Raw genomic sequence first — 21,045 nt, forward strand, 5'->3', positions numbered from 1 at the left:
AATAGTGTAAAAGTCAAAGCGGGTCAAGTAAAAAAGAACGGAGGAAGTAGGGTGCAAATCCTTTATCCCACTATTGTCAAGTATATTTATGTTACATAATTAAAGCTAGAGAAGTGTCAGTTAAAAATCAATTTATTCCATTTGAAAAAATAACAGCACACGTCAGTTAAAAATCAGTTTGATAAAATAATTAAAAAATATAACTCTATTTCCTACAAAAAAAAAAAAAAAAAAAAATTACTCCGTAACCTTTAATTATATTTATTATTACTGATGAACTTGACTAAAAAAAGTGTCAAAATACAGATTCATATTATACCACTATTTTAATAAGATATAAACAAGATGAAATCGATCTTAAGGGAGAACAAATTTATCTTGTTTAAAAGTACAAGATAAATTCTCACAAAATTCTCACAAAGTACAATTGTGAATAGTATTTCAATAATTTTGAACAAAACAATTCACTCTTTTATCTAGAGGTGTTACTTCAGTTTTCTGGGTCGAATTCGTTGAGGTCGATGACTTGGGTCGGGTTAATTAGGTCTAATTATAAATTTGAGTCACATTAAGTCATTATGTTCATATGAGTCAAAATTTGAATTTTGTTTTTTTTTAAAGGTGGGTTTTTGACACATTTATTCAAAGAGGCGCAACTAATAAAATTGAACAGAATAATCTAGTTTTAACTGAATATTATTTTATTTTATTTTTTTGAAATAGATTTTGGGTTTATAAGCGGTAAATGCACATTATCTAAATGAGTCTGAACCTTTTTTTTTTTAACGAAATGTATTTTTTTAACCTGTCTAATTTGATACTTCAATTCCTCTGTTATAGTAATATTGCACAACTAGACTTTTGCACTATTCATTATGGTCATGTGAAATTTTGTTAGATTCATGTCGTAAAATACTTTCACAATATCAACTTTTTATAATTCCAATAAAGCGGTTGTTGTTGCAAATTATACATTTTTCATACTTTTTCATATAGCTATGATTCACAAGAAAATTTTCGTGTAAATTACAATAAGAGAGTGTCAATTAAAAAAATAGTATATTGATTATATAACGCAGTGTAAATATAACACAGTGTATTACTCATCAAGGTGAGTTAAACATCGTATCTAGTTTTAGATCTATACCATGAGCCATGGCCATTTAAAAAATAAATAAATAAATAAATAAAAGAGAACTATTTTATCTTGTTTGAATTAAGATTCATAATGAATTTATTAATAATAAAAATTAGTTTTTCCACCAATTCATAGCTTAGTCCTTATCAACAAAACTTCATTCATAACTAACTAAGATTCTTTTTACTTTTTACTACTTTATTTAAAAATAAAAATAAATAAATAAATAAATAAAGCTTAAAATTCTCCTTAATACAGCCGTATCATACGTTTAGGGTTTGAAGCTAATAAGGAGGGTAGGCAGTTTGGAGGGTTGACTTTTTACTTTACAAAGTTTTCACTTACTTATTGTAATATATATACATTAACATGAGATTATTGAGTTCATTAAATTTCATTGACATTCTTCATTATTTTATTAAGCAGTAAAAAAATAAAAAAATGCATCTTCCTACTAATAATTTTCCATCAACATCATACTCAAGTTTCATAAAATGGACTCCTGAAGAAAACAACAACTTTGAAAAATGTCTTACATTGGATTACCTTTACGAGATGGACGAGAATCTTCGCTTCCAACAAATCTCCAACCTTCTCGGCCAATCTAGAACTGCGCAAGAGGTTAAACTTCACTTCGACCGACTAGTGTACGACATTGGTAGGATCGAAGGTGGCCAGGTTGATTACTTCCCACCACATTGGTGTGATGAGAAGGAGATCGAGAATAGTTGTCACATTATCTCAACCCCTCCGAATAAAAAGATTAAGAATAGCAGCAAAGGGTCTCAGTGGTCTAATGATGAACACAGGTACCTAATTGTTATTTACTACTATGTTGAACAATGGCTGAATTGTTTTTTTGTTTTGCTTTTAGAAATTGTATAGAATAATTCATCAATGTTAATTACATCACTTACAATTAATAATGATCATTAATCTTTATATGGAGTACAAATTTTAACTCTACTATAACAATCTTGAATTAATGAATTCTTGAACATAAACTGTGATATACTTAATTGATTATGATCAATGTTTGATTTAAATTATTTAATTCATCTAATATTTACGTGTTAATTTTTTTTATTTTTTCTTGAGAAACTAGGTTTTCTTATATATGGTCATTATTGTATCAAACACAATAACCTTGAATTCTTGATCATAGATCTCTGATGTATCATTAATGTTTGATTATTTTATTAATTAATATTTATGTACATATTTTTTTGTTATCTGTAAAATTTTGTCCCTTTCCACCATGATTCAATAATCTTGAATTCTTGATCATAAAGCTTTGATATATCATCAATGTTTAATGTTTGCACAGTTTTTTAACTTTTAAAATTTTTTGTAACTACTCTTAATTTGCACCTTATGACTCATTAATAATTTTGAATTCTTGATCATAAATCTATGATCTTACAGTGTACTTTAATTGAAATATAATGCTTGAAGCCTACCTTTGATTTGGAAAAAAATAAATACTTTGTTTTATATAAGTCTTGTAACCCTACTCTTTTATTTATTATTTTTTTTTCTGAAAATATATATTGTTGATTTATTTTGCATACTAGCTATTTGCATGTTGGCAACCTGAATATAAAAACCCTAAACTCGCCTTAATCCCCTATTAAAAAAAAAAAAAACCCTAAACCTGCATTAACTTTTGATTTTCCTATTGTAGGTTGTTCATCATCGGAGTTGAAATTTATGGACACGGTGATTGGAGAAGCATATCAAGGTCCGCTGTGCCAACAAGGTCTCCAACTCAAGTAGCTAGCCATGCCCAAAAGTTCTTTACCAAGAAAAAATGTCTGAAAGTCACAAAGAGGTCTAGCATCCATAACATTACTACCGTCAATGTTGATGAAGCTAAAGATCTCTATAGAAGAACGAAACTTTCATCTAAAATGCTAGACGCGTATCTACAAAAACTTGGTTATGATCCCTATCAAGAAGAAACACTTGCCTCTGGTTGTGTCCAACAAGAAGCTTATGTACCGGAGCCTCTAACAACATCACTTGCCTCTGGTTGTGCCCACCAACACGAGACTCGTACACCGGAGTCTTTAGAGATGGATGAGTCTCTAGTGATGCTTCTCAAAGACCCCGTATTGAACACTCTAGAAGTACTTGATTGCCTCTAATTGGGTTCAACAAGAAGCCTAGCTATATACATCAGCGCCAAGCTAGGGCAAAGTATTAGTACGTTTGGATGAATAAATTAGAGTTAAAATGGCCGAATACAAATAAAATATCGTAGATTACTCGCATGCTAAATTTATTCTGGACTTCCTAAACAAAATCTTTGGAAGAAATTTCACTTTCACTACAATGAGAAATAAATTGAATTAATTTGAAATTAGTTTATTCCATGAAAAAAAAAATCACAAAAATCTAATATATCATATAACTAATATATAAAGCTAAACTTTTAGCCAGGTAGTGACACTGTTATATAGAATTCAATTCGTAGGATAAAAAAGTTAGTTTAGAATTTTATTTCAATCAAATTTGGATAGAATTTTAGGATAAAATTGTTAATTTAGAGTTTTATTTTTGATAAAATACCAATATATCTATCATAAAATTTTATTTTTTTAATATAATACAAATTAAATTATAATTTTATTGAAAAAATAATTAGATTATAACTCTCATAAATTATCATATAAATTTATTTTTTGTATCACAATATTTTTCTGGAGCGAAGGAATTAGTTCAAAATGTACCACATCCATTGTTTATAATATATTCTAATCAATTAAAATAATATACTTCACAATCTAATATAATTTTATTACTGTGTGTAGACCTGTAAATCAGGTCGAGTTACCTATCATTTTAGGCAGAGTCATTATTTCAGGTTACGGGTCAAGAAATATTTTTCACCAATATTATTATTATTAGTCATTATTACATGTCTACAAGTTTAAATCCTCACAAAAACACATCAATTTTTAACTAATTTTGTATCAATAATATGTTTTAAAATTTGACATATAGATTAAAAATATATCTTAAAATTCAATAAACAACCCGGGCATCGCACGAGCACAAAACTAGTATATATAAAGAGGAGTTTTTCCCCGAGTTTTTAGAGAGCCACGTAGGATTTATTTTTCTTAGCGCGCCATGTAGGATTATGAATTTAAGTTGTAGCCAATTAAATAAGAGATTATTAATTTATTTTACAATTAAATAATTTAAATGCCACGTTAGCAAAATTGACGAATGAAATTTTAAAGTTTAAATTAATTAAATACAAAATATTATCTTTTGAGATTAGAAATTTTATCTAATATTTTAAAGCTAATATAATACGTAGTAACAAAAATCACATAACTATGAAAAATATTTTCTTAAAAAAATACTAACAAACCGTGCATCACACGGGCTTCATCTAGTTACTATATAAAGACATGTCAAGTAAAAATCAATTTATTCCATTCGGAATAAATTAGTAAACATTACTCTTTTCATACTAAAATAATAATTGGGATATTGAACTTTTTTCTATACTCATGTATTAGCTTTGACCATAAATTTTCACTAACATAATAAACCATAATTTTATCATAACCTATGTTGTCACATAGGTATTCATATGTAATTTCATAATATAATTTTAAATATAATTTTCATTAATATTTAGTTATATAAAAATAAAATCAAATTAGTTCATCGACATATGTGCAAAGTTGAATGTGAAACAGAGGGAGTACTTCAGATGTCAAGGCCTCAAGGGTTGACTTCAATAAAGGATTATCAAATAGCATTTGTTGATCAAAGCATTTTGTGTTATAGGAGACCAAGTCGGTCCAGGCCAACAAAAGAAAGGGTCAAAGTAGATAATTATCTTTCTAAATTATAGACTATATTTCCCTAGTATATTGTCATATATATTATAGTCAAAGGAAATAATTAGCCTGATAAAAATGATAATTATTATTTTATAGTTAGTTGAACCCGAATATGACCTGACTTGGAAATGACCCGACCTAATTGTAACCTGCAAATTATTGACTTGAACATAACCCGACTTGAATCCGAGAATGACCCGACTTGAAAATCACCCAACCTGATTATAACCCGCAAATTATTGACTTGAACCGAACCCGACTTGAACCCGAGAATGACCCGACTTGAAAATGACCCGACCTGATTATAATCTATCCGCAAATTATTGACTTGAACCGAACCCGACTCAAACTTGATATTGACCCGACCTAATTCTAACCCGCAAATTATTGACTTGAATCGGACCGACTCTAACCCGATAATTACCCTAACCCGTTTTAACCCGAATTAAACCCGACCTATTGTTCACCCGACCCGAATGTAACCCGACCTGTTATTAACCCGACCCAAACGCGATAAGAAGTATGACCCGACGTGACCCAACTCAAGCATGACCCAACCCAAACCCGACCCGCATAGGTTATGGAATTAATCTGAATTGACCCGACCCGAGTTGACCGACCCACTCTTACCCGACCCGTTTACCTAAATTGACAGCTCTATATACAGTATTAATATTTGTTTTCCTTAAGATTAGCTATATGTAACTTAAGATAAAAGTATTTTGAAGTCAATATTTAGCTTTTCCAAAATAAATATAATCAAATAAAAAATAAATAAATAAAGAAAATTGGAAGAGAAAAAAAAAAGTTTAGGCGGGAAAAAAATTAAGGAGAAGCTAACACGTGTACCATTTTAAAAAAAATGATGTTAGTGATTGTTATTTTAGTACTCCGTATTTATTATTATTATTATTATTATTATTATTATTATTATTATTATTATTATTATTATTATTATTATTATACTCCCTCAGTTTCCATATGTTAGTCCCATATGCTATTTTGGGCGTTTCAAAAAGATCTACTTATATTGAATGTATTCCACTTTTAACTTAGTTTTTATTTCTTATTTTATACCTATTGAATTCTTATTGGTTAAATTAATTGATTGTGAATTGATGACTTGACTCTAAGTAAAAAAATTATTCCCTTGAATTACTCAATTATGGTTGACGGTTTCCTAAAAAAACACAAAAAAGTTTAAATAATACAATACAATTTATGAAGTATTTTTTACTTTAATGTTAGTTTCCAAATATTCTTCTTTTCTTATTTTATGTTTTATGTGATTGATTTCATAAGAGACTATCATATTGAAACGGAAGGGGCGTTTGGTGGTTTTCGTGAATGGGGGAGGGAGTTGGGGTGTTTTTTTGCGACACAAGGGTTGGCTGCTAGTGCTGGGTGGAGTGCGACACTAGAGGTGGGGTGGGACGGTGGGCCAACGAGGGAGAGACTAGGCGGTGAGGGTGGTGGGTTAAGGTGGCCCAGTGAACGAAGAGGAGAGGATGGGAGGTTTTTATTTTATTTCAGTGTTTTTTTAAGCATTTTTTTTAAAAATTTGAAGGTTTTTTTTTTAAAATAATTGTTAAAAAATTGACGAATGAGATTGTGACACGTGTCACTAGTAACCTATTTAGTAGGTTACCAACCGGTTACGTTTCATTTTTGGCAAATATGTATCAAAGGTCGTTTCATTTTGGAATAATCCAAATATCGTTCTATTCTTGGAAGATCGGTGAAAGGTGGTGTTATTTTTGACAAATTTTCCTTTTTCTAAAACATATCTTAGCTTGTCATATATTCATATAGTATGTGTTAGATTGTGACTCGAAATCTAGTAGGGAAGACTTTGAACATAGATATCTCTCAAACTACAAGTGATTTTGAGGTGTTCAAGTTGGAGATGATAGCTTGGTTCAAGAGCTTTCCAACGATAGGTCATATGCCCAATTCCGATAAGAAACGAGAAAGTTATGGCCGTTTTACGAAAACTGACGAAGCTGGAAAATTACGACGAGCGGACGAGCTATAGCTCTATCCTCTATGCGAGTGAGCATCTGGGTGAAAAAAAAAATTAGGTTTACAAGCAATAAATGTATATACTTTAACATTAATATTTTCAACCATATTTTAGTAAGATAAAAAAATATAAAAAAATTTAATAAATTAAAAGTGTATATGCATACGACGCAAAGTAAATAACAAAGAAGGTCAAATGTATAATAAGTGTAAAATAAATTAACGCTATGGTTAAAAGCACAAAGTTTCATATATGGCTAGCCACACCGTGTGATTGGAGTTACTTGGGTTATTCGGTCAATCAATGATTTCTCGATCAAGAGTATTATTATTTGAATTAAATATCTGATGAATTTGATTTAGTTTTGAATGTATTATTTTACCTGTCTAATTTGAATTATATATTTATATATTTGAATATGATAATATTATCTAGTCTAAACGTATTTTTTACCTGGTCTAATTTGAATTATTAAATATAAATTTAAGTATGATAATATAATCTAGTCTGAACGTATATTTTTTTATGTCTAATTTTAATTAAATATTTAATTTAATTCAAATTAAAATAAATATTTAATTTAATTTATAGTTTTCTTGGACGAGGGGTCTACTGAACTGTTGTAGTCGTGAAGAAAATTTCCATTTGATTCATCAAATTGTAATTGAAGGATTAAAATTTTTTTTATCTCACACAATTTTTTACTAATTTTTTTAAAAAACCTACTAAAAGTATATATTACTGTATAAATTCAATAACAAAAACATAAGATAAATTAATAATAAGAAAGGGTCAGACACGTTACATTTATAATGAAGTTATTAAAGTAATAAAAATTAGAAATTAGAGGTTGTTATATACACCCAGGTATACCGTACACCCATGAGTATTTTGTTCTTATTTTGATGATTGTTTTTCATATAATCATCAAACAATGAGCAAAAACTAACCGTGGGTTTTCCCTAAAATAATAATAATAATAATAATAATTGAGTTAGTTGAATGTATGGTGCACCTGAGTGTCGTATATAACAAACTCTACCACTATCCCACCAAAAAAAATATGAAATTATTATTATTATAATAAAAATTAGAAATTAAATTTTTCACAAATTATATCTTTTCATAGGTAAACGTAGTCCGTACAAGAATCCAATTGGATCAATAATAGGCTTAGGCGTAGGGTTTGATCAATAAAATAATATCTTTTATTTTATTATTTTTTTTTTAAAAAAAAAAACCTACATTCATAACTAACTAAGCTCTTATTAAGCTTAAAGTTTTCCTTAATACAGCCGTATCCTAATAGGCTTAGGGTTTGAAGGAGGTTAGACAGTTTGGAGGTTTGACTTACCTTTTTATGTTTTGACAAAGGGTTGACTTGTGTCTATATATACATCAAATTGAGATTATTGAGCTCATTAAATTTCATTAAAGCACTTCTTTTTTTTTTTAATTAATCAGGCAAAAAAAAAAAAAATGCATCTTTCTACTAATAATTTTCCATCAACATCAAACTCAGATTACATACAATGGACTCCTGAAGAAAACAAGAACTTTGAAAAGTGTCTTACATTGCATGATCTTTACAATATGGACGCAAATAGTTTCTTCCAACAAATCTCCGAACTTCTCGGCCAATCAAGAACTCCGCAAGAGGTTAAACTTCACTTCGACCAACTTTTGTACGACCTTGGGAGGATCGAAGCTGGCCTGGCTGATTACTTCCCACCACGTTGGTACGAGGAGGAGAATAGTTGTCGCGTTATCCCAACCCATCCGGATAAAAAGAAAAAGAATAGCAGCAAAGGGGGGGCTCAGTGGTCTAAGGATGAACACAGGTACGTACATTGTTGTTATTATTACTACGTAGTAGGATGAAATTTGATCAACGGCTTAATTATTCTTTATTGTTTTGGTTTTAGAAATTGAATAGAATAATTAATCAATGTTAATTACATCACTTACAATTAATATAGATCATCATTAATCTTTAAATTCTTTAATTATATGGAGTACAAATTTTAACTCTTCAATGATAATCTTGATGAATTCTTGAACATAAACTATGATATATAATTGATCAATGGTATTTGATTTATTTCATCTAATATTCTAGGGTTAATTTTTAGTTTTCTTGAGAGACTAGGTTTTCTTTAAAAGTTTATTATATATAGTCACTATTGTCTCAAACACAATAACCTTGAATTCTTGATCATAATCTATGATATATCAATGATGTTTCATTATTTTTTTTTATTAGTATTTACGTACTCTTTGAGAGACTAGGTTTTTTTTTTATTTTTTATTTTTTATTATTTTTTTTTATTATTTTTTTTAATTTTTTTTGTGGCTACCTTTAAAATTTTGTACTTTCTACCATGATTTAATAATCTTGAATTCTTGATTGATCATAAATCTTTAATATATCATCAATGTTTAATGTTTATTACGCAGTTCTTTTACCTTAAAAATTTTTGTACTCTTTGCGCCACACATTAATAATATTGAATTCTTGATCATAAATCTATGACACATCATCAATGTTAAATTTATTTCATGTAATATAATCAGGTAATATTATTTTACAGTTTTATGATACACTATATTTTGTGAAGATATAATGCTTAAATGTACCTTGGATTTTTGTTGTATGTAAGTATATCTTGTTACCCTACTCTTTTACTACGTATTTATTTTTAATTACTATCTCCGTTAATTATTATGTACAACAAAGGGGTATTATTTGCGAGATATAAAATATTCCTTTGTTGCACATAATAATTAATGGAGGTAGTATTTATTTTGCATACTATTTGGATGTTGACAACCTAAAATAAAAATCCTAAACCCGCCTTAATTTTTAATTTTCCTATTACAGGTTGTTTGTAATTGGATTGGAACTTTATGGATTGGGTGCTTGGAAAAGCATATCAAGGTGGGTTGTGTTAACAAGGTCTGCAACCCAGGTAGCCAGCCATGCCCAAAAGTTCTGTAACAAGAAAAACTGTCCGAAAGTCACTAAGAGGTCTAGCATCCATAACATTACTACCGTCAGTGTTGATGAAGCTCACGATCTCTGTAGAAAAGGGAAACTTTCACCTCAAATACTAGACGCGTATCTACAAAAACTTGGTTATGGTCCCGATCAACAAGAAGCTCATACATCAGAGCCTCTGGAAACACTTGCCTCTGGTTGTGTCCAACAAGAAGCTTATGTGCAGGAGCCTCTTAATACACTTGCCTCTGGTTGTGTCCAACAAGAAGCTTATGTACCGGAGCCTCTAAATACACTTGCCTCTGGTTGTGTCCAACAAGAAGCTTATGTAGCGGAGCCTCTAAATACACTTGCCTCTGGTTGTGTCCAACAAGAAGCTTATGTAGCGGAGCCTCTAAATACACTTGCCTCTGGTTGTGTCCAACAAGAAGCTTATGTACCAGAGCCTCTAAATACGCTTGCCTCTGATTGCTACCAGCAAGAGATGGATGAATCTGAACTAGAGATGCTTCTCAAAGATCCTGCATTAGCACTTCCCTCTAGTTTGTTTTAACAAGAAGACTATACATCAGCGCCAAGGGCAGCAGAGCCATGAACAAAACGAACAAGAGAACGATGCCAGTGTTCTTAGTCTAGTACATAGTACTAGCAGTCTAGCATTCTGACTTATTACATAGTAGTAACTAGTAAGTTGTATAGTTACTATTCTTTCAGAACAATTCAGCTAAGCATATCTTAGTACGTTTGGATGAATAAATTAGAGTTAACATGTCCGAATAAAGATATCGTAGATTACTCGCTTGCTAAATTTACAGGTGAGTTACAGTATCCAATAGGAGTATTATGATTGTTTTACAACGCAAATATTTTCATGTATTCTCGACTTCCTATACAAAATCTTTGGAAGAAATTTCACTATCACTACAATGAGAAATAAATTGAATTAACCTCTAAGTAGCTCTGGCCTCTGGGTACTCGAGGATATTCGATAGAACATCGCGTATAATTAACTTGCTCCGTCCCAGTTGAACCATAATTCCCTCAAATTTTATATCTCTGCTTTTCTTCCATGTACAAGCAACAACCCTTTTGTTTGGAGTTAATAGTCCAGCTCAATATAGAATCATAATCAATGAGAAGACCATGAGCAAGTAATTCCTATGATGCTTGCTATGCAGACCTGAAACACGTAAATCATATAACTAAAGATCAGCAAAGAGTATCACGGATTGATTATTACTGATGTATCCAACTAGATTATCTACCCATCTAACTGTCAATCATAAGAGGTAATGTTGCACTCATCTTAACCTTTTAAACCCAACGAACTAGAAAATAACGAGATGCCTGACTCACCAGTTTCACCAGAAGCTGCTGCAGGAAGAGCAGGAATGTTTAAAGCTGCAGGGAAAACCGAATTATGAACATGAGCAGCTAATTGATGATAAGCAATGCAAATGATCAATAAAAACACATCTTGTTTATCAACAATAGCCAAATAATCAGCAATTCAGCATTAAACAAAAGAGCATACAGTAGACAAAGCATACTTTTATTGCAAGAAGAAGCTGGCAACTGAAGTGCGGAGGGCCAAGGAGCCGGAATGTTATCATTCAGATCACAGAGGAAGGTTATCCCTGATGTCTTATCAAATGTAACATCGGAAGGCAAGCTCTGCAGAAGACATCCAGATTCTGGAACCAAAAATATCAAATTATGATACAAAAAAAGTGGATTCTAGGTGAGGATAGATGACATAAGTGACTATAGTTATCCAATAATGCAATAGAATGGTAACCCTTAGCCCTTAGGTTTAAAGATTTTTATGCATTACGCAATACTGCATTAGCACATAAGGAGTTGAGATTTTGGACAATTTTGGGTAATTATGGTTTCATCTATGATTATCTAAGAATGGAATACAAAATAAACACGCATGCAATTTTAAGTGACTAAAAAGCCCTCCATCAAACAGACTAGATACGTATTCAGTAGTGCAGCATAAACTTTTGGTATACATCTGTTTCATTCTTCTTGCTTGAAAAAGAATTCTGCCCTCCTTTGTGTGTTCACTCATATTGAGCAGCAGAAAGTTGCACATTAAGTTTGTACCAAATGGGGTTGGGAGGCTCTAACTCATTAATTTGCAATGTATATAAAATAATTTATATATTCTTTTCTTGTTAAATGACTCATCGAGAAAGCAACTCAGCATGGCAAGTGCCACAATCAGTTGCTACACACATCCAGGTGAAGATAATGCAGAAAAAATTACTGATTTAAAACGGGGAAAGTAACCAAACTTATTTATACAGGACCATCTTCTCAAAGCTATATAATCAACCATTTCAGCATTTACCTTGTGTTCCAGCTGGTGTGATTGCCATATATCATATCAAGCCGGTGCGACAAGGCCAAATGAAGAAGCAAAAGGCCCAAAGAGGGAAGAAATGAAGGTTAGCTCTGTTATTGATACTGATATAAAGAATTGGAAGCAGTAATGCATGAACAAATTACCTTGTACAGAGAATTGCTTGAGGCTCACATGACAAAGATCGTACACATTAGTAGTAACATTTTCTCTTTGCAACTTCAATCCAAGCGCAGCAGCACAATTGAGTGCTTGCAAGTTGGTGACAAAACTCTGATTCTGCAAGTGACTCACATAGCTTTCTATGGCACTACAACATGCAGTTTGGTTGCTTATTACATTCGCACACTTCTTTGCAACATGTCTTGTGTCAGGGAAAGTTAAAGGACACACTGGAGATGAGAAAAGATGCACAGGGTCATCGATGAAAAGCAGACTATTCTTTTTTGTTCTATCTTGGCAATTCTGACTTTTATAATGCAATAGAGTATTTTGATAGCGCTATGAAAAAATCATACAAGCAGACTATTCTTCACAGCATTTGTTTAATGACCAACAATGTTCAATTCCTCTTGTCCTTTTTTTTAACAGTGACTTGGTAAATTACATCACAGCTTCTAGTGGTACTAATTCAAGCCAGCGACAAGTCATTCTACGACTCTGCATACTGATCCAGATGCAATATTATAGCAAAAAGATAAGACACTAGAATTGTTTAGAACTTCCAAACACAAGGTTTTTTTAGATCTTTAATCCCTTTAGATTGTGCCGGCCTACTGGGTGAGTAACAAACAATCTTTCCGCATGTGTTCAAGTTCCAAGGCAAAAAAATCACATCTCGGATTCATTTGTAAACATTTAGACACCTTTTCTAATGCATAATTATTCCAATGAAATGAAGCATTATTTCAGGATCCTACACCTAGCTTCCTAAGCTAAAATTAAACTCTGCTACAACAACTATCAAGCACAGTTCTCACCTTTGTTGATATGGCAATTTGACAACCCTCTTATAACTTCTTTTGCACGGGAAGGATTGAGTTTACTAGCCAGCCACCGCAAAACAATACTTTGACAATCATCATCAATATCTGAAAGCTGAGGGACATCATTAAGATCACCAAGCTTCGAGCTGAGATTTCTAGCAGCTTCTGATAAAGCATTCTGACAAGTTTGGGAGCAACATTCTTTGACAAGATCAATCTTTTGACAAGATGCCAGAAGCTTAGAAGTGTCCACTGATTTCTCAAATTCACTGACATCCTTGACAGGACAAGAGCCTTCAGTGAGATTGGATTCTCGAATTTTGCATATCTGCTGAAGATCGTTATTTGCACCCTGGCTCGCCAATACTTGATTAACGTCAGATAGGCACTGCTTAGAATGTGTCTCATTCAGGGCAAGCAACTTAGTCTTCTTACTGGACTGACCCATAAGAATAACTAAGGTGGCATGTAATTGCGGGCAACATACTACATTAGCCAAATACGGAGCAAACGCAGTAAAGCAATCAGTGGCTGTAATTCCCATCATACTTTCAGCAGCAGTGAAGTTAAAAGGACATGCTCCTACAATGAACAGTATATTAGTTGATACCTCAGTGGAATGTGCATCATTTACTGGGAAATCAAGAAAAGCTGGTTATTGTGTATCTACCTGATAATTTGGGCACTGTACTATTTGTAAATGGAGTCAAAGGTGAAGGTGCCAGAAAAGGAAGAAGGGGCTGAGGAGCCCCAAATGGCGACATAGGTAAGAAGTCTCCGCCATCCGGGGCAGGATCTCCGAAATAACTCAATGGGGTACAATACAATTCAGTGGCATCTGTAGAAGAATAATCTGTAAGCTTAAATAATCTATGTAGTATTACAGAATTTTTTTTAACACTTATCTATTATATGAAGCTGTTCTAAAGACAGCCACACAACAGAAATATCCAATGTTTCAACCGGACTTGCAGTTTTCATCTCACTTAGGCATTCTTCAACGCATAATTTCATTTAGCATTCCACTATAAATGATAATACAAAACGATTTCAGCTAAGATCACATACAATTCAATACTAAGTCAAGAATTCGAAGGAAAAGCTAGGAATCTGTGGTGATCTTTCATACATTGTAAAGTATCCAATCAGTGTAAGCTTAGTTCATCAATAATTGAAGTACATATGCTCTCTACGTATACAACAAAGGTTTTTATATTGGATTAACCACTTAATTGACATAGTCCAACAAAATTCAAGAGCATTTTCTAAAGAACCTTCTAAGAAAAGAAAGGGCCAATTTACATAAGTTTCTCCTCAACAGTCAACACTATCCTGAATATTACTCCTTTGAAACATTAAGCACAAAAATAAATATGTGACATTGTGAATAGAAAACACAAACAAATCCAATACAGATGCTAGTAAAATTTATAGTACTCAATAATAATAATCTTTAAAGAAATACAAGTAAGACAAGACAATAGAAACTAGTAAAAAAACTTGAAAGGGAATTAAGCTCACTTGTAGACAAAAAATATATTTTGTCCAAGACAAATTTTTAGCAATATAAGATAAAATTATCTGGACTGAAACGAGAGTACAGCACATACTACCAAAGCTATAAAATCTTGAAATAACAACTACCTTAAACCAAAATTTAAAGGTCCAAACCACATTTTATAAAAATAACCAAAATAATGAAATACCCATTTCCTCATTTGCAAAGAACATCACATAAATCTGAAATTCACTGCAATATTACTCATAACTAGGTCACTATCAATAAGACCTAATTGGGGGAGCTTTGCCCCCTCGGCCCCTTGGGGATTAACCCGGGGCTAATCCAGATTAGTCGGAGTCTAGTAGGCTCTGGATTACCAAGTGAGGCACCCTCGAAATGAACAAAAAAAGCTAAAATGCAAGCAAATCAACCTTAAAAAGTACGAAAATCAGCAAAACTTACAGAATAATACAAGAACTGAGCTGAAAAACTGAAGCTTGATGAAGTAAGTGAAGACCCCTCCTCTCATTCCTGCCCAAAAACTGGTAAAATCACAAGAAAAATGCCAAAAGTAGTAAAACAAGAGAAATTAGTTGGTACCCAAAGCATTAAAAGGGAAGATTTCTGAAAGAAAAATGAATTGAATATAAGGTAATTTCACAAATTAAAGTGTTCTAAAAATTGAAGAACAAGAAATGAAGAGGGGTTTTTGGTTTTTGCAGCAGTAGAGTAAACACTGAAAGTGGGGTCAGCTGAAGTTTCAGCAAAATTAGCTGGTTTTTGCTGGAGGAAGAAATTGGGGACCTCTTTATTTTACACAGAATAAATTAAATTAAATATTTTTAAGAAAATCTTTCCAATAAAATAAAAAAATAAAAAAAAAAAAAAAAAAAAAAAAAAAAAAAAAAAAACACATTTTTAGGGGGAAAATAAGATGGAGGATGGTGGAAATAAAGAGGTGCGCTAACTCATATACAACAGCATTGTTTCATTTAATGCTCCCATTAATTGCCTGCCTCTACCTCCAACTCAAACATTTCAAACGATCAACATAGATCCGCCTTTGGATAGATAGATAATTGTATATTTTACTACGAGTATTTTATTATTACTCTATCCGTCTTTATTTGTTTTTCCAAATGTGTTTTGTCTCCCCGCTTAAATAAGATGAACAAAATAGATTTAAGGGGATTATTTTAATTTATTCATGTAATAAAAATATACCGTCCTAGTTGACTTTACTATGATTTCTCGGAATGTAGTGTAGGATTTAAAAGGAGCAAGGCATTATTCTATTTGATCAATTAGATTACTAACTCAATTGATAATGGTTTCATATGGATCTTTAAAAATCAAGAAAGTGATAATAAAAAGTAAAAAGTAAATGCTTATCTTTGTTGAATAAAATTGAATTTAACACTTCTTACACAAATAAAATGAATTCAAGAGTATGAAGCTTTATAAATTTGACTTTCTCTAATTTAATGTGACAACTTAACATAAATTGGAAAGCAAAATATTTCATATTTGAGACATACATCTATTATACATAACTATTAACATGACATAAATTGTACGAATTAGACGTGATTTGAAGTGTACATCTTGTAGAATGCTAATACACGTTTTTAAACTGTTAGTGATCAACTAATCACCAACACGACCAATTTACTATAGGATCCATCTCCATCTCCATATCCATTTTCGTACATATATTTACTCTTAATTACTCAACAATTAGTACACTAGCTCTAGTCCCACCATTGGTGTGATTTGGGTCCATAGTGTTGGGCTAGACTTGTTTAGAAAACCCACTTGAGCAGTCTTTTTGTCAAAAAACATTAAATGGAGATGATTTTGAGCCTTGTGTTTGTGTTGAGATTGTTGACAACCAGCCAACCAATCGACATTAAATGTATAGGTTAAGGAAGTACGCCAAACGTGAATACCTCCCAAAGCAACCATTGAGTAAAGCCGAAGATTGAGTAAAACAAACACCACAACTTAGAGGCGACTATTGACCTAGCTTAGATGAGCACTGAAAAATACTTGGATAACTCTTTGGTATGAAAAATGAGAAAATAAAACAAATACATCAAAAGAGTATATGTATGTATAACTATTGCTTACTATTGAGGGTTGAAAGTACGCATTTACAAGTGAAACTAATTTAAGTATAATACTCGACCAAAATTGAGTGATGGAGAAAGTATGAGCACGTCCAACTATTATAGAGAATTTTGTCAAGAATGTGTATTCAATTAGTCTGCATTGATTATAAACAAGGTATATATACAACCTAAGTCAAGGGCCTAAACGTAGCCCGTTAACAAACTAAATACAATATATGTACCGGCTTAACCCCCCCCTCCCCTCAAGTTGGAGCATGCAAATCACAAGTGCCCAACTTGTCAAGTAAATACAAAAATTGGTGTTTACTTATCGCCTTAGTGAAAATATCCGCTAGTTGATCCGTTCTTCACATACGACGGACTTATGATCCCTTCCTGAATTGCATCCCGAACATAATGACAATCAATCTCAATATGCTTAGTGTTGTCATGGAAAACCGGATTCTGCGCAATATATAACACAGATTGACTATCACAAAACTCCTAAGCTTAAGAGTAGTGCCTTTAACCATTTTAACTCATCCATGGCCTTAGACATCGAACGATACTTTGCCTCATTGATCAGCAGATCGAAGATTTAGAAACAATATCCCGTTATTTCTTAGTCTTCTAAGATATAGGAGAACCACCAAAAAACACCAACCAACCAGTAATCGAATGTCTCGTCAAAGGACAACTAGCCCAATCCGAGTCACACCAACCTGTCAAATGTAAATTGCAATCTAAACTCAATATAATCCCTTGACCCGGAGAACCCTTCAAGTAGCGCACCGTACGAAGGGCCGCCTCCCAATGATCCTGACGAGGTTGTTGCATAAATTGGGACAGAATATGATGAACTGTGTATGCCAGATGAGGTCTGGCTAGTGAAAGACAAATAGATCAAATGGCCCACAAGACGCCGTTACATTTTGGGGTTTGTAATAGGAGGTGTCTCTGATTTTGCCAGAGTATGATTCTGCTCGATTGGAGTACCTGTCAGTGTTTAGGGTTTAGGTAGGCTCTGATATCATGTCAAAAATGTGTATTCTTAGTTTGCATTGAGTATAAACAAGGTATATATATATACAACCTAAGCCAAGGGTCTAAACGTCCCGTTAACAAACTAAATACAGTATATGTATAGGCTTAACAAATTTTATATAAAGATAAGTGTATGCATGCATAATTTTACACGACCTCTTCACTTTATTGAGTAAGATAAATGATAAGTCTTATGACTCTATCACTACTTCCTTTTCTTAATTGGGTAACAATGTAACATAGATCTTATTTAACTTTCTTCTTGCTTATATTTGTAACACCCCAATAATTCTCCCTTTCCCAAACCACTTGCTTTAAATCAAATAGTGGAGAACCATTGACGTGATACCGCCACGTGTTAAAACGTTAAGGCTTTATCAAAGTATCGCAGCGGAAAAATCAAACTTAAGTATTTAAAATAACACAATTTAGAAAACGAATAAGTCAAAGCTTACAAATTGGAACCATATAAGGCCCTTATTTAAAACCAAACCAATATTAAAAATCCAAAACATAAATGAAATTGCAAAGCATAAATAATTTCAACACAAGAATCGAATACTCTCAATCACACCAATCCCTTGACAATGCGTTTGTCAAATCCCTTAACTTCACATCATCAAGCTAACCTGTGCATACTGCTCCCCAATAATACAAGTGTAATAATTGGATCATCACAGGGTCATTGAAAGGCGAAGGCCATGACCAAAAGAAAACACACACAAAAGCACGCAATCAGCAAAGCTGAGTACATACAAGCTACAACGTACCAAACCTAGCATGCTCAATTAATTAAAGTAATTAAACATACAACACGAATTCATTAATCAAGTCTCCACACTTAGACAATTCAATTGACTCAACATACTTACTAACCAATTCCAAACACTTGACTCATCATATTCAATTTAATAAATTTAATTTAGTTTGGAGTAAGCAATAGACCAGGTTGTCCAATCCAGGTCCCAAATGACCATTTGAAATAAAAGTTTAGCGCGATGCAAGAATGGGCGCGACTCCATTCTCACAAAGTTAGTCTAGGATCCCATCTAACTTTCATTATAAAATAAAATGTAAATACCAAAAGAGAAGAGGACATGTTGATCAAACAAGCCTCGAAAAGCCACGGGCTACCACCGTGTACCCCAACCCATAATTGTCAATACTCTAGAAGTGCACGCTTTCCAGAGTTTTATTGCTCATCCATGTTTCACTTTACGTGATTACAATTTTAATTAATAGCCGACTCAATCAAGAAGACCATACATAACAATCATACATCAATTCGTTTTTAATCTTATTTAAGACAATGGTGATCACATCACAAATTAACCTTTAATTCCATTAAACTTCCAAATTATCCAAAATTGTTGAACATAGTCAACTCACCTAGCCATTTCGGCTTAATCCACCTTTACTCAACATACTAACAAGTTATGATTGAGTAATAAATAAATAATAATAACCTTGTGGAATAATTAATAAATTCATTCCACTTAAACCATTCAATTCCAATCCTTTAATAAACCAAATGTGGTTAACAAACCAATCCAATAAAATTATGCTTGTATCAACATTCCATACAAACATTTTATCCAATATAATTCAACATGTTTGCATCCATAATTCCATACAAACATAATCAATTCACCAAAACATGTTTCATAAACATAAGCACATGAATTAAATCAATGTGTAACCAAACAATTTCCATCCAAGTGTTCCCTAATCATGAAACTAAGTTCTTTCCTTTTGGTACCTAAACATGATACTACTTATAACGAAGTAGACATGTACGTACCTCATACAAACAATCCTTTTGAGCCACTTTTAATCACTTAAAATTCTCATAGGGAATAATCACTTCCTAGAAAACAACCAACAATTAATATTACTATCCCAAGTAATTTCCAACAATATAATATGATGAAAAACTTATTAAAATAAATAAAACATATATTTATATGCTTAATTAACTTTAAAAATAATTAATTTTATTAATCAAACTCAAGGATAAAATTTTAAAAATAAAAAAACTTCGTTAAAAATGAAAAACTGCCCGAAAATCATATTTAGAGGCAGAATTTGGCCACGAGAGGGTGGTGCTCACTACCAAAGGTAGTGAGTCTTTCTTAAAACATCGTTTCCACATGGAAAACACTACTTTTTTGTCAAAATCGGATGAGTTCAGAACCTGATCGGGATTAAAACGGGATTAATATTAACGAACCGAAATCTAAACATTAAAATACGAATTTACGTGTTCAAAATAATCTGGAAACTAATTAGTAGTATAATCACCAAAATTTCAAAACATCATTACTATAAAAGCCCTAAATCAATTGTTCATAAAAACCTTAAAATCATGATTTTCAATAATTAAAAACCCTAGGTTATTAAATTTACAAAATCTGAAAATTATAAAGTTGAATCATCAAAATACAATTTGATACCAATTAAATTGATTCAAACAATAAAATCAAAACCCATAAATAATTATAATTACACAAATTAATAAAACAAAAGAGAAAGGAAATAAAACTAACCTTTTGTGTGGGGAAATTTTGGGGATGTATGGGGTATTTATAAGAGAGAGAGTGGTGTAGGGTTAGTTTTAAGGTTGGGCCTCATAAAATTAATGGGCCAATTAAGAAAGGAAATTGGGTTTGGTTTGTTGGACATAAATTATTGAAGAAAGGTTCATAAAAAGTTATTTGTAATAAAATCGTTCATCAAACCCAAAAATAATTTGAAACTTTTGAAATTAAATCCGAAAAAAAATACAAATAAAAATTATGAATAAAACATAATTTCATTACTAATATATTTAAAAATACGGGGGATTACAATATTAGCTTCTGAAAAAGGAACGAACTTCTCATCAACTTCAAAATCCACATTAGGACTAATAGTTAATCCATCCAAAGGAAAATTAATAATTAAAAAAAAATATATATGATATTGTACTACCTCCATTCCTAAAAGTTCGACTCACTTACTATTCATGTGG

General features: G+C 31.9%; 1 protein-coding gene across 1 annotated transcript; it reads right to left on the reverse strand.

Moving 5' to 3' along the window:
• Positions 1 to 10,779: 10,779 nt before the first annotated feature.
• Positions 10,780 to 16,039, reverse strand: LOC145635383 (putative GPI-anchored protein At1g61900). The gene is made up of 8 exons (XM_081686663.1): positions 15,343 to 16,039; positions 14,050 to 14,217; positions 13,374 to 13,961; positions 12,540 to 12,785; positions 12,382 to 12,393; positions 11,573 to 11,716; positions 11,379 to 11,423; positions 10,780 to 11,202 (listed from the first exon to the last, which is right to left on the reverse strand). Exons 1-8 carry the CDS (start codon positions 15,407 to 15,409, stop codon positions 11,135 to 11,137), a joined length of 1,338 nt encoding a protein of 445 aa, XP_081542789.1. The 5' UTR covers positions 15,410 to 16,039; the 3' UTR covers positions 10,780 to 11,134.
• Positions 16,040 to 21,045: the final 5,006 nt, after the last annotated feature.

Source organism: Chenopodium album, chromosome 6, assembly GCF_948465745.1.
Source record: "Chenopodium album chromosome 6, dcCheAlbu1.1, whole genome shotgun sequence".
NCBI classification, from domain to species: domain Eukaryota; kingdom Viridiplantae; phylum Streptophyta; class Magnoliopsida; order Caryophyllales; family Amaranthaceae; genus Chenopodium; species Chenopodium album.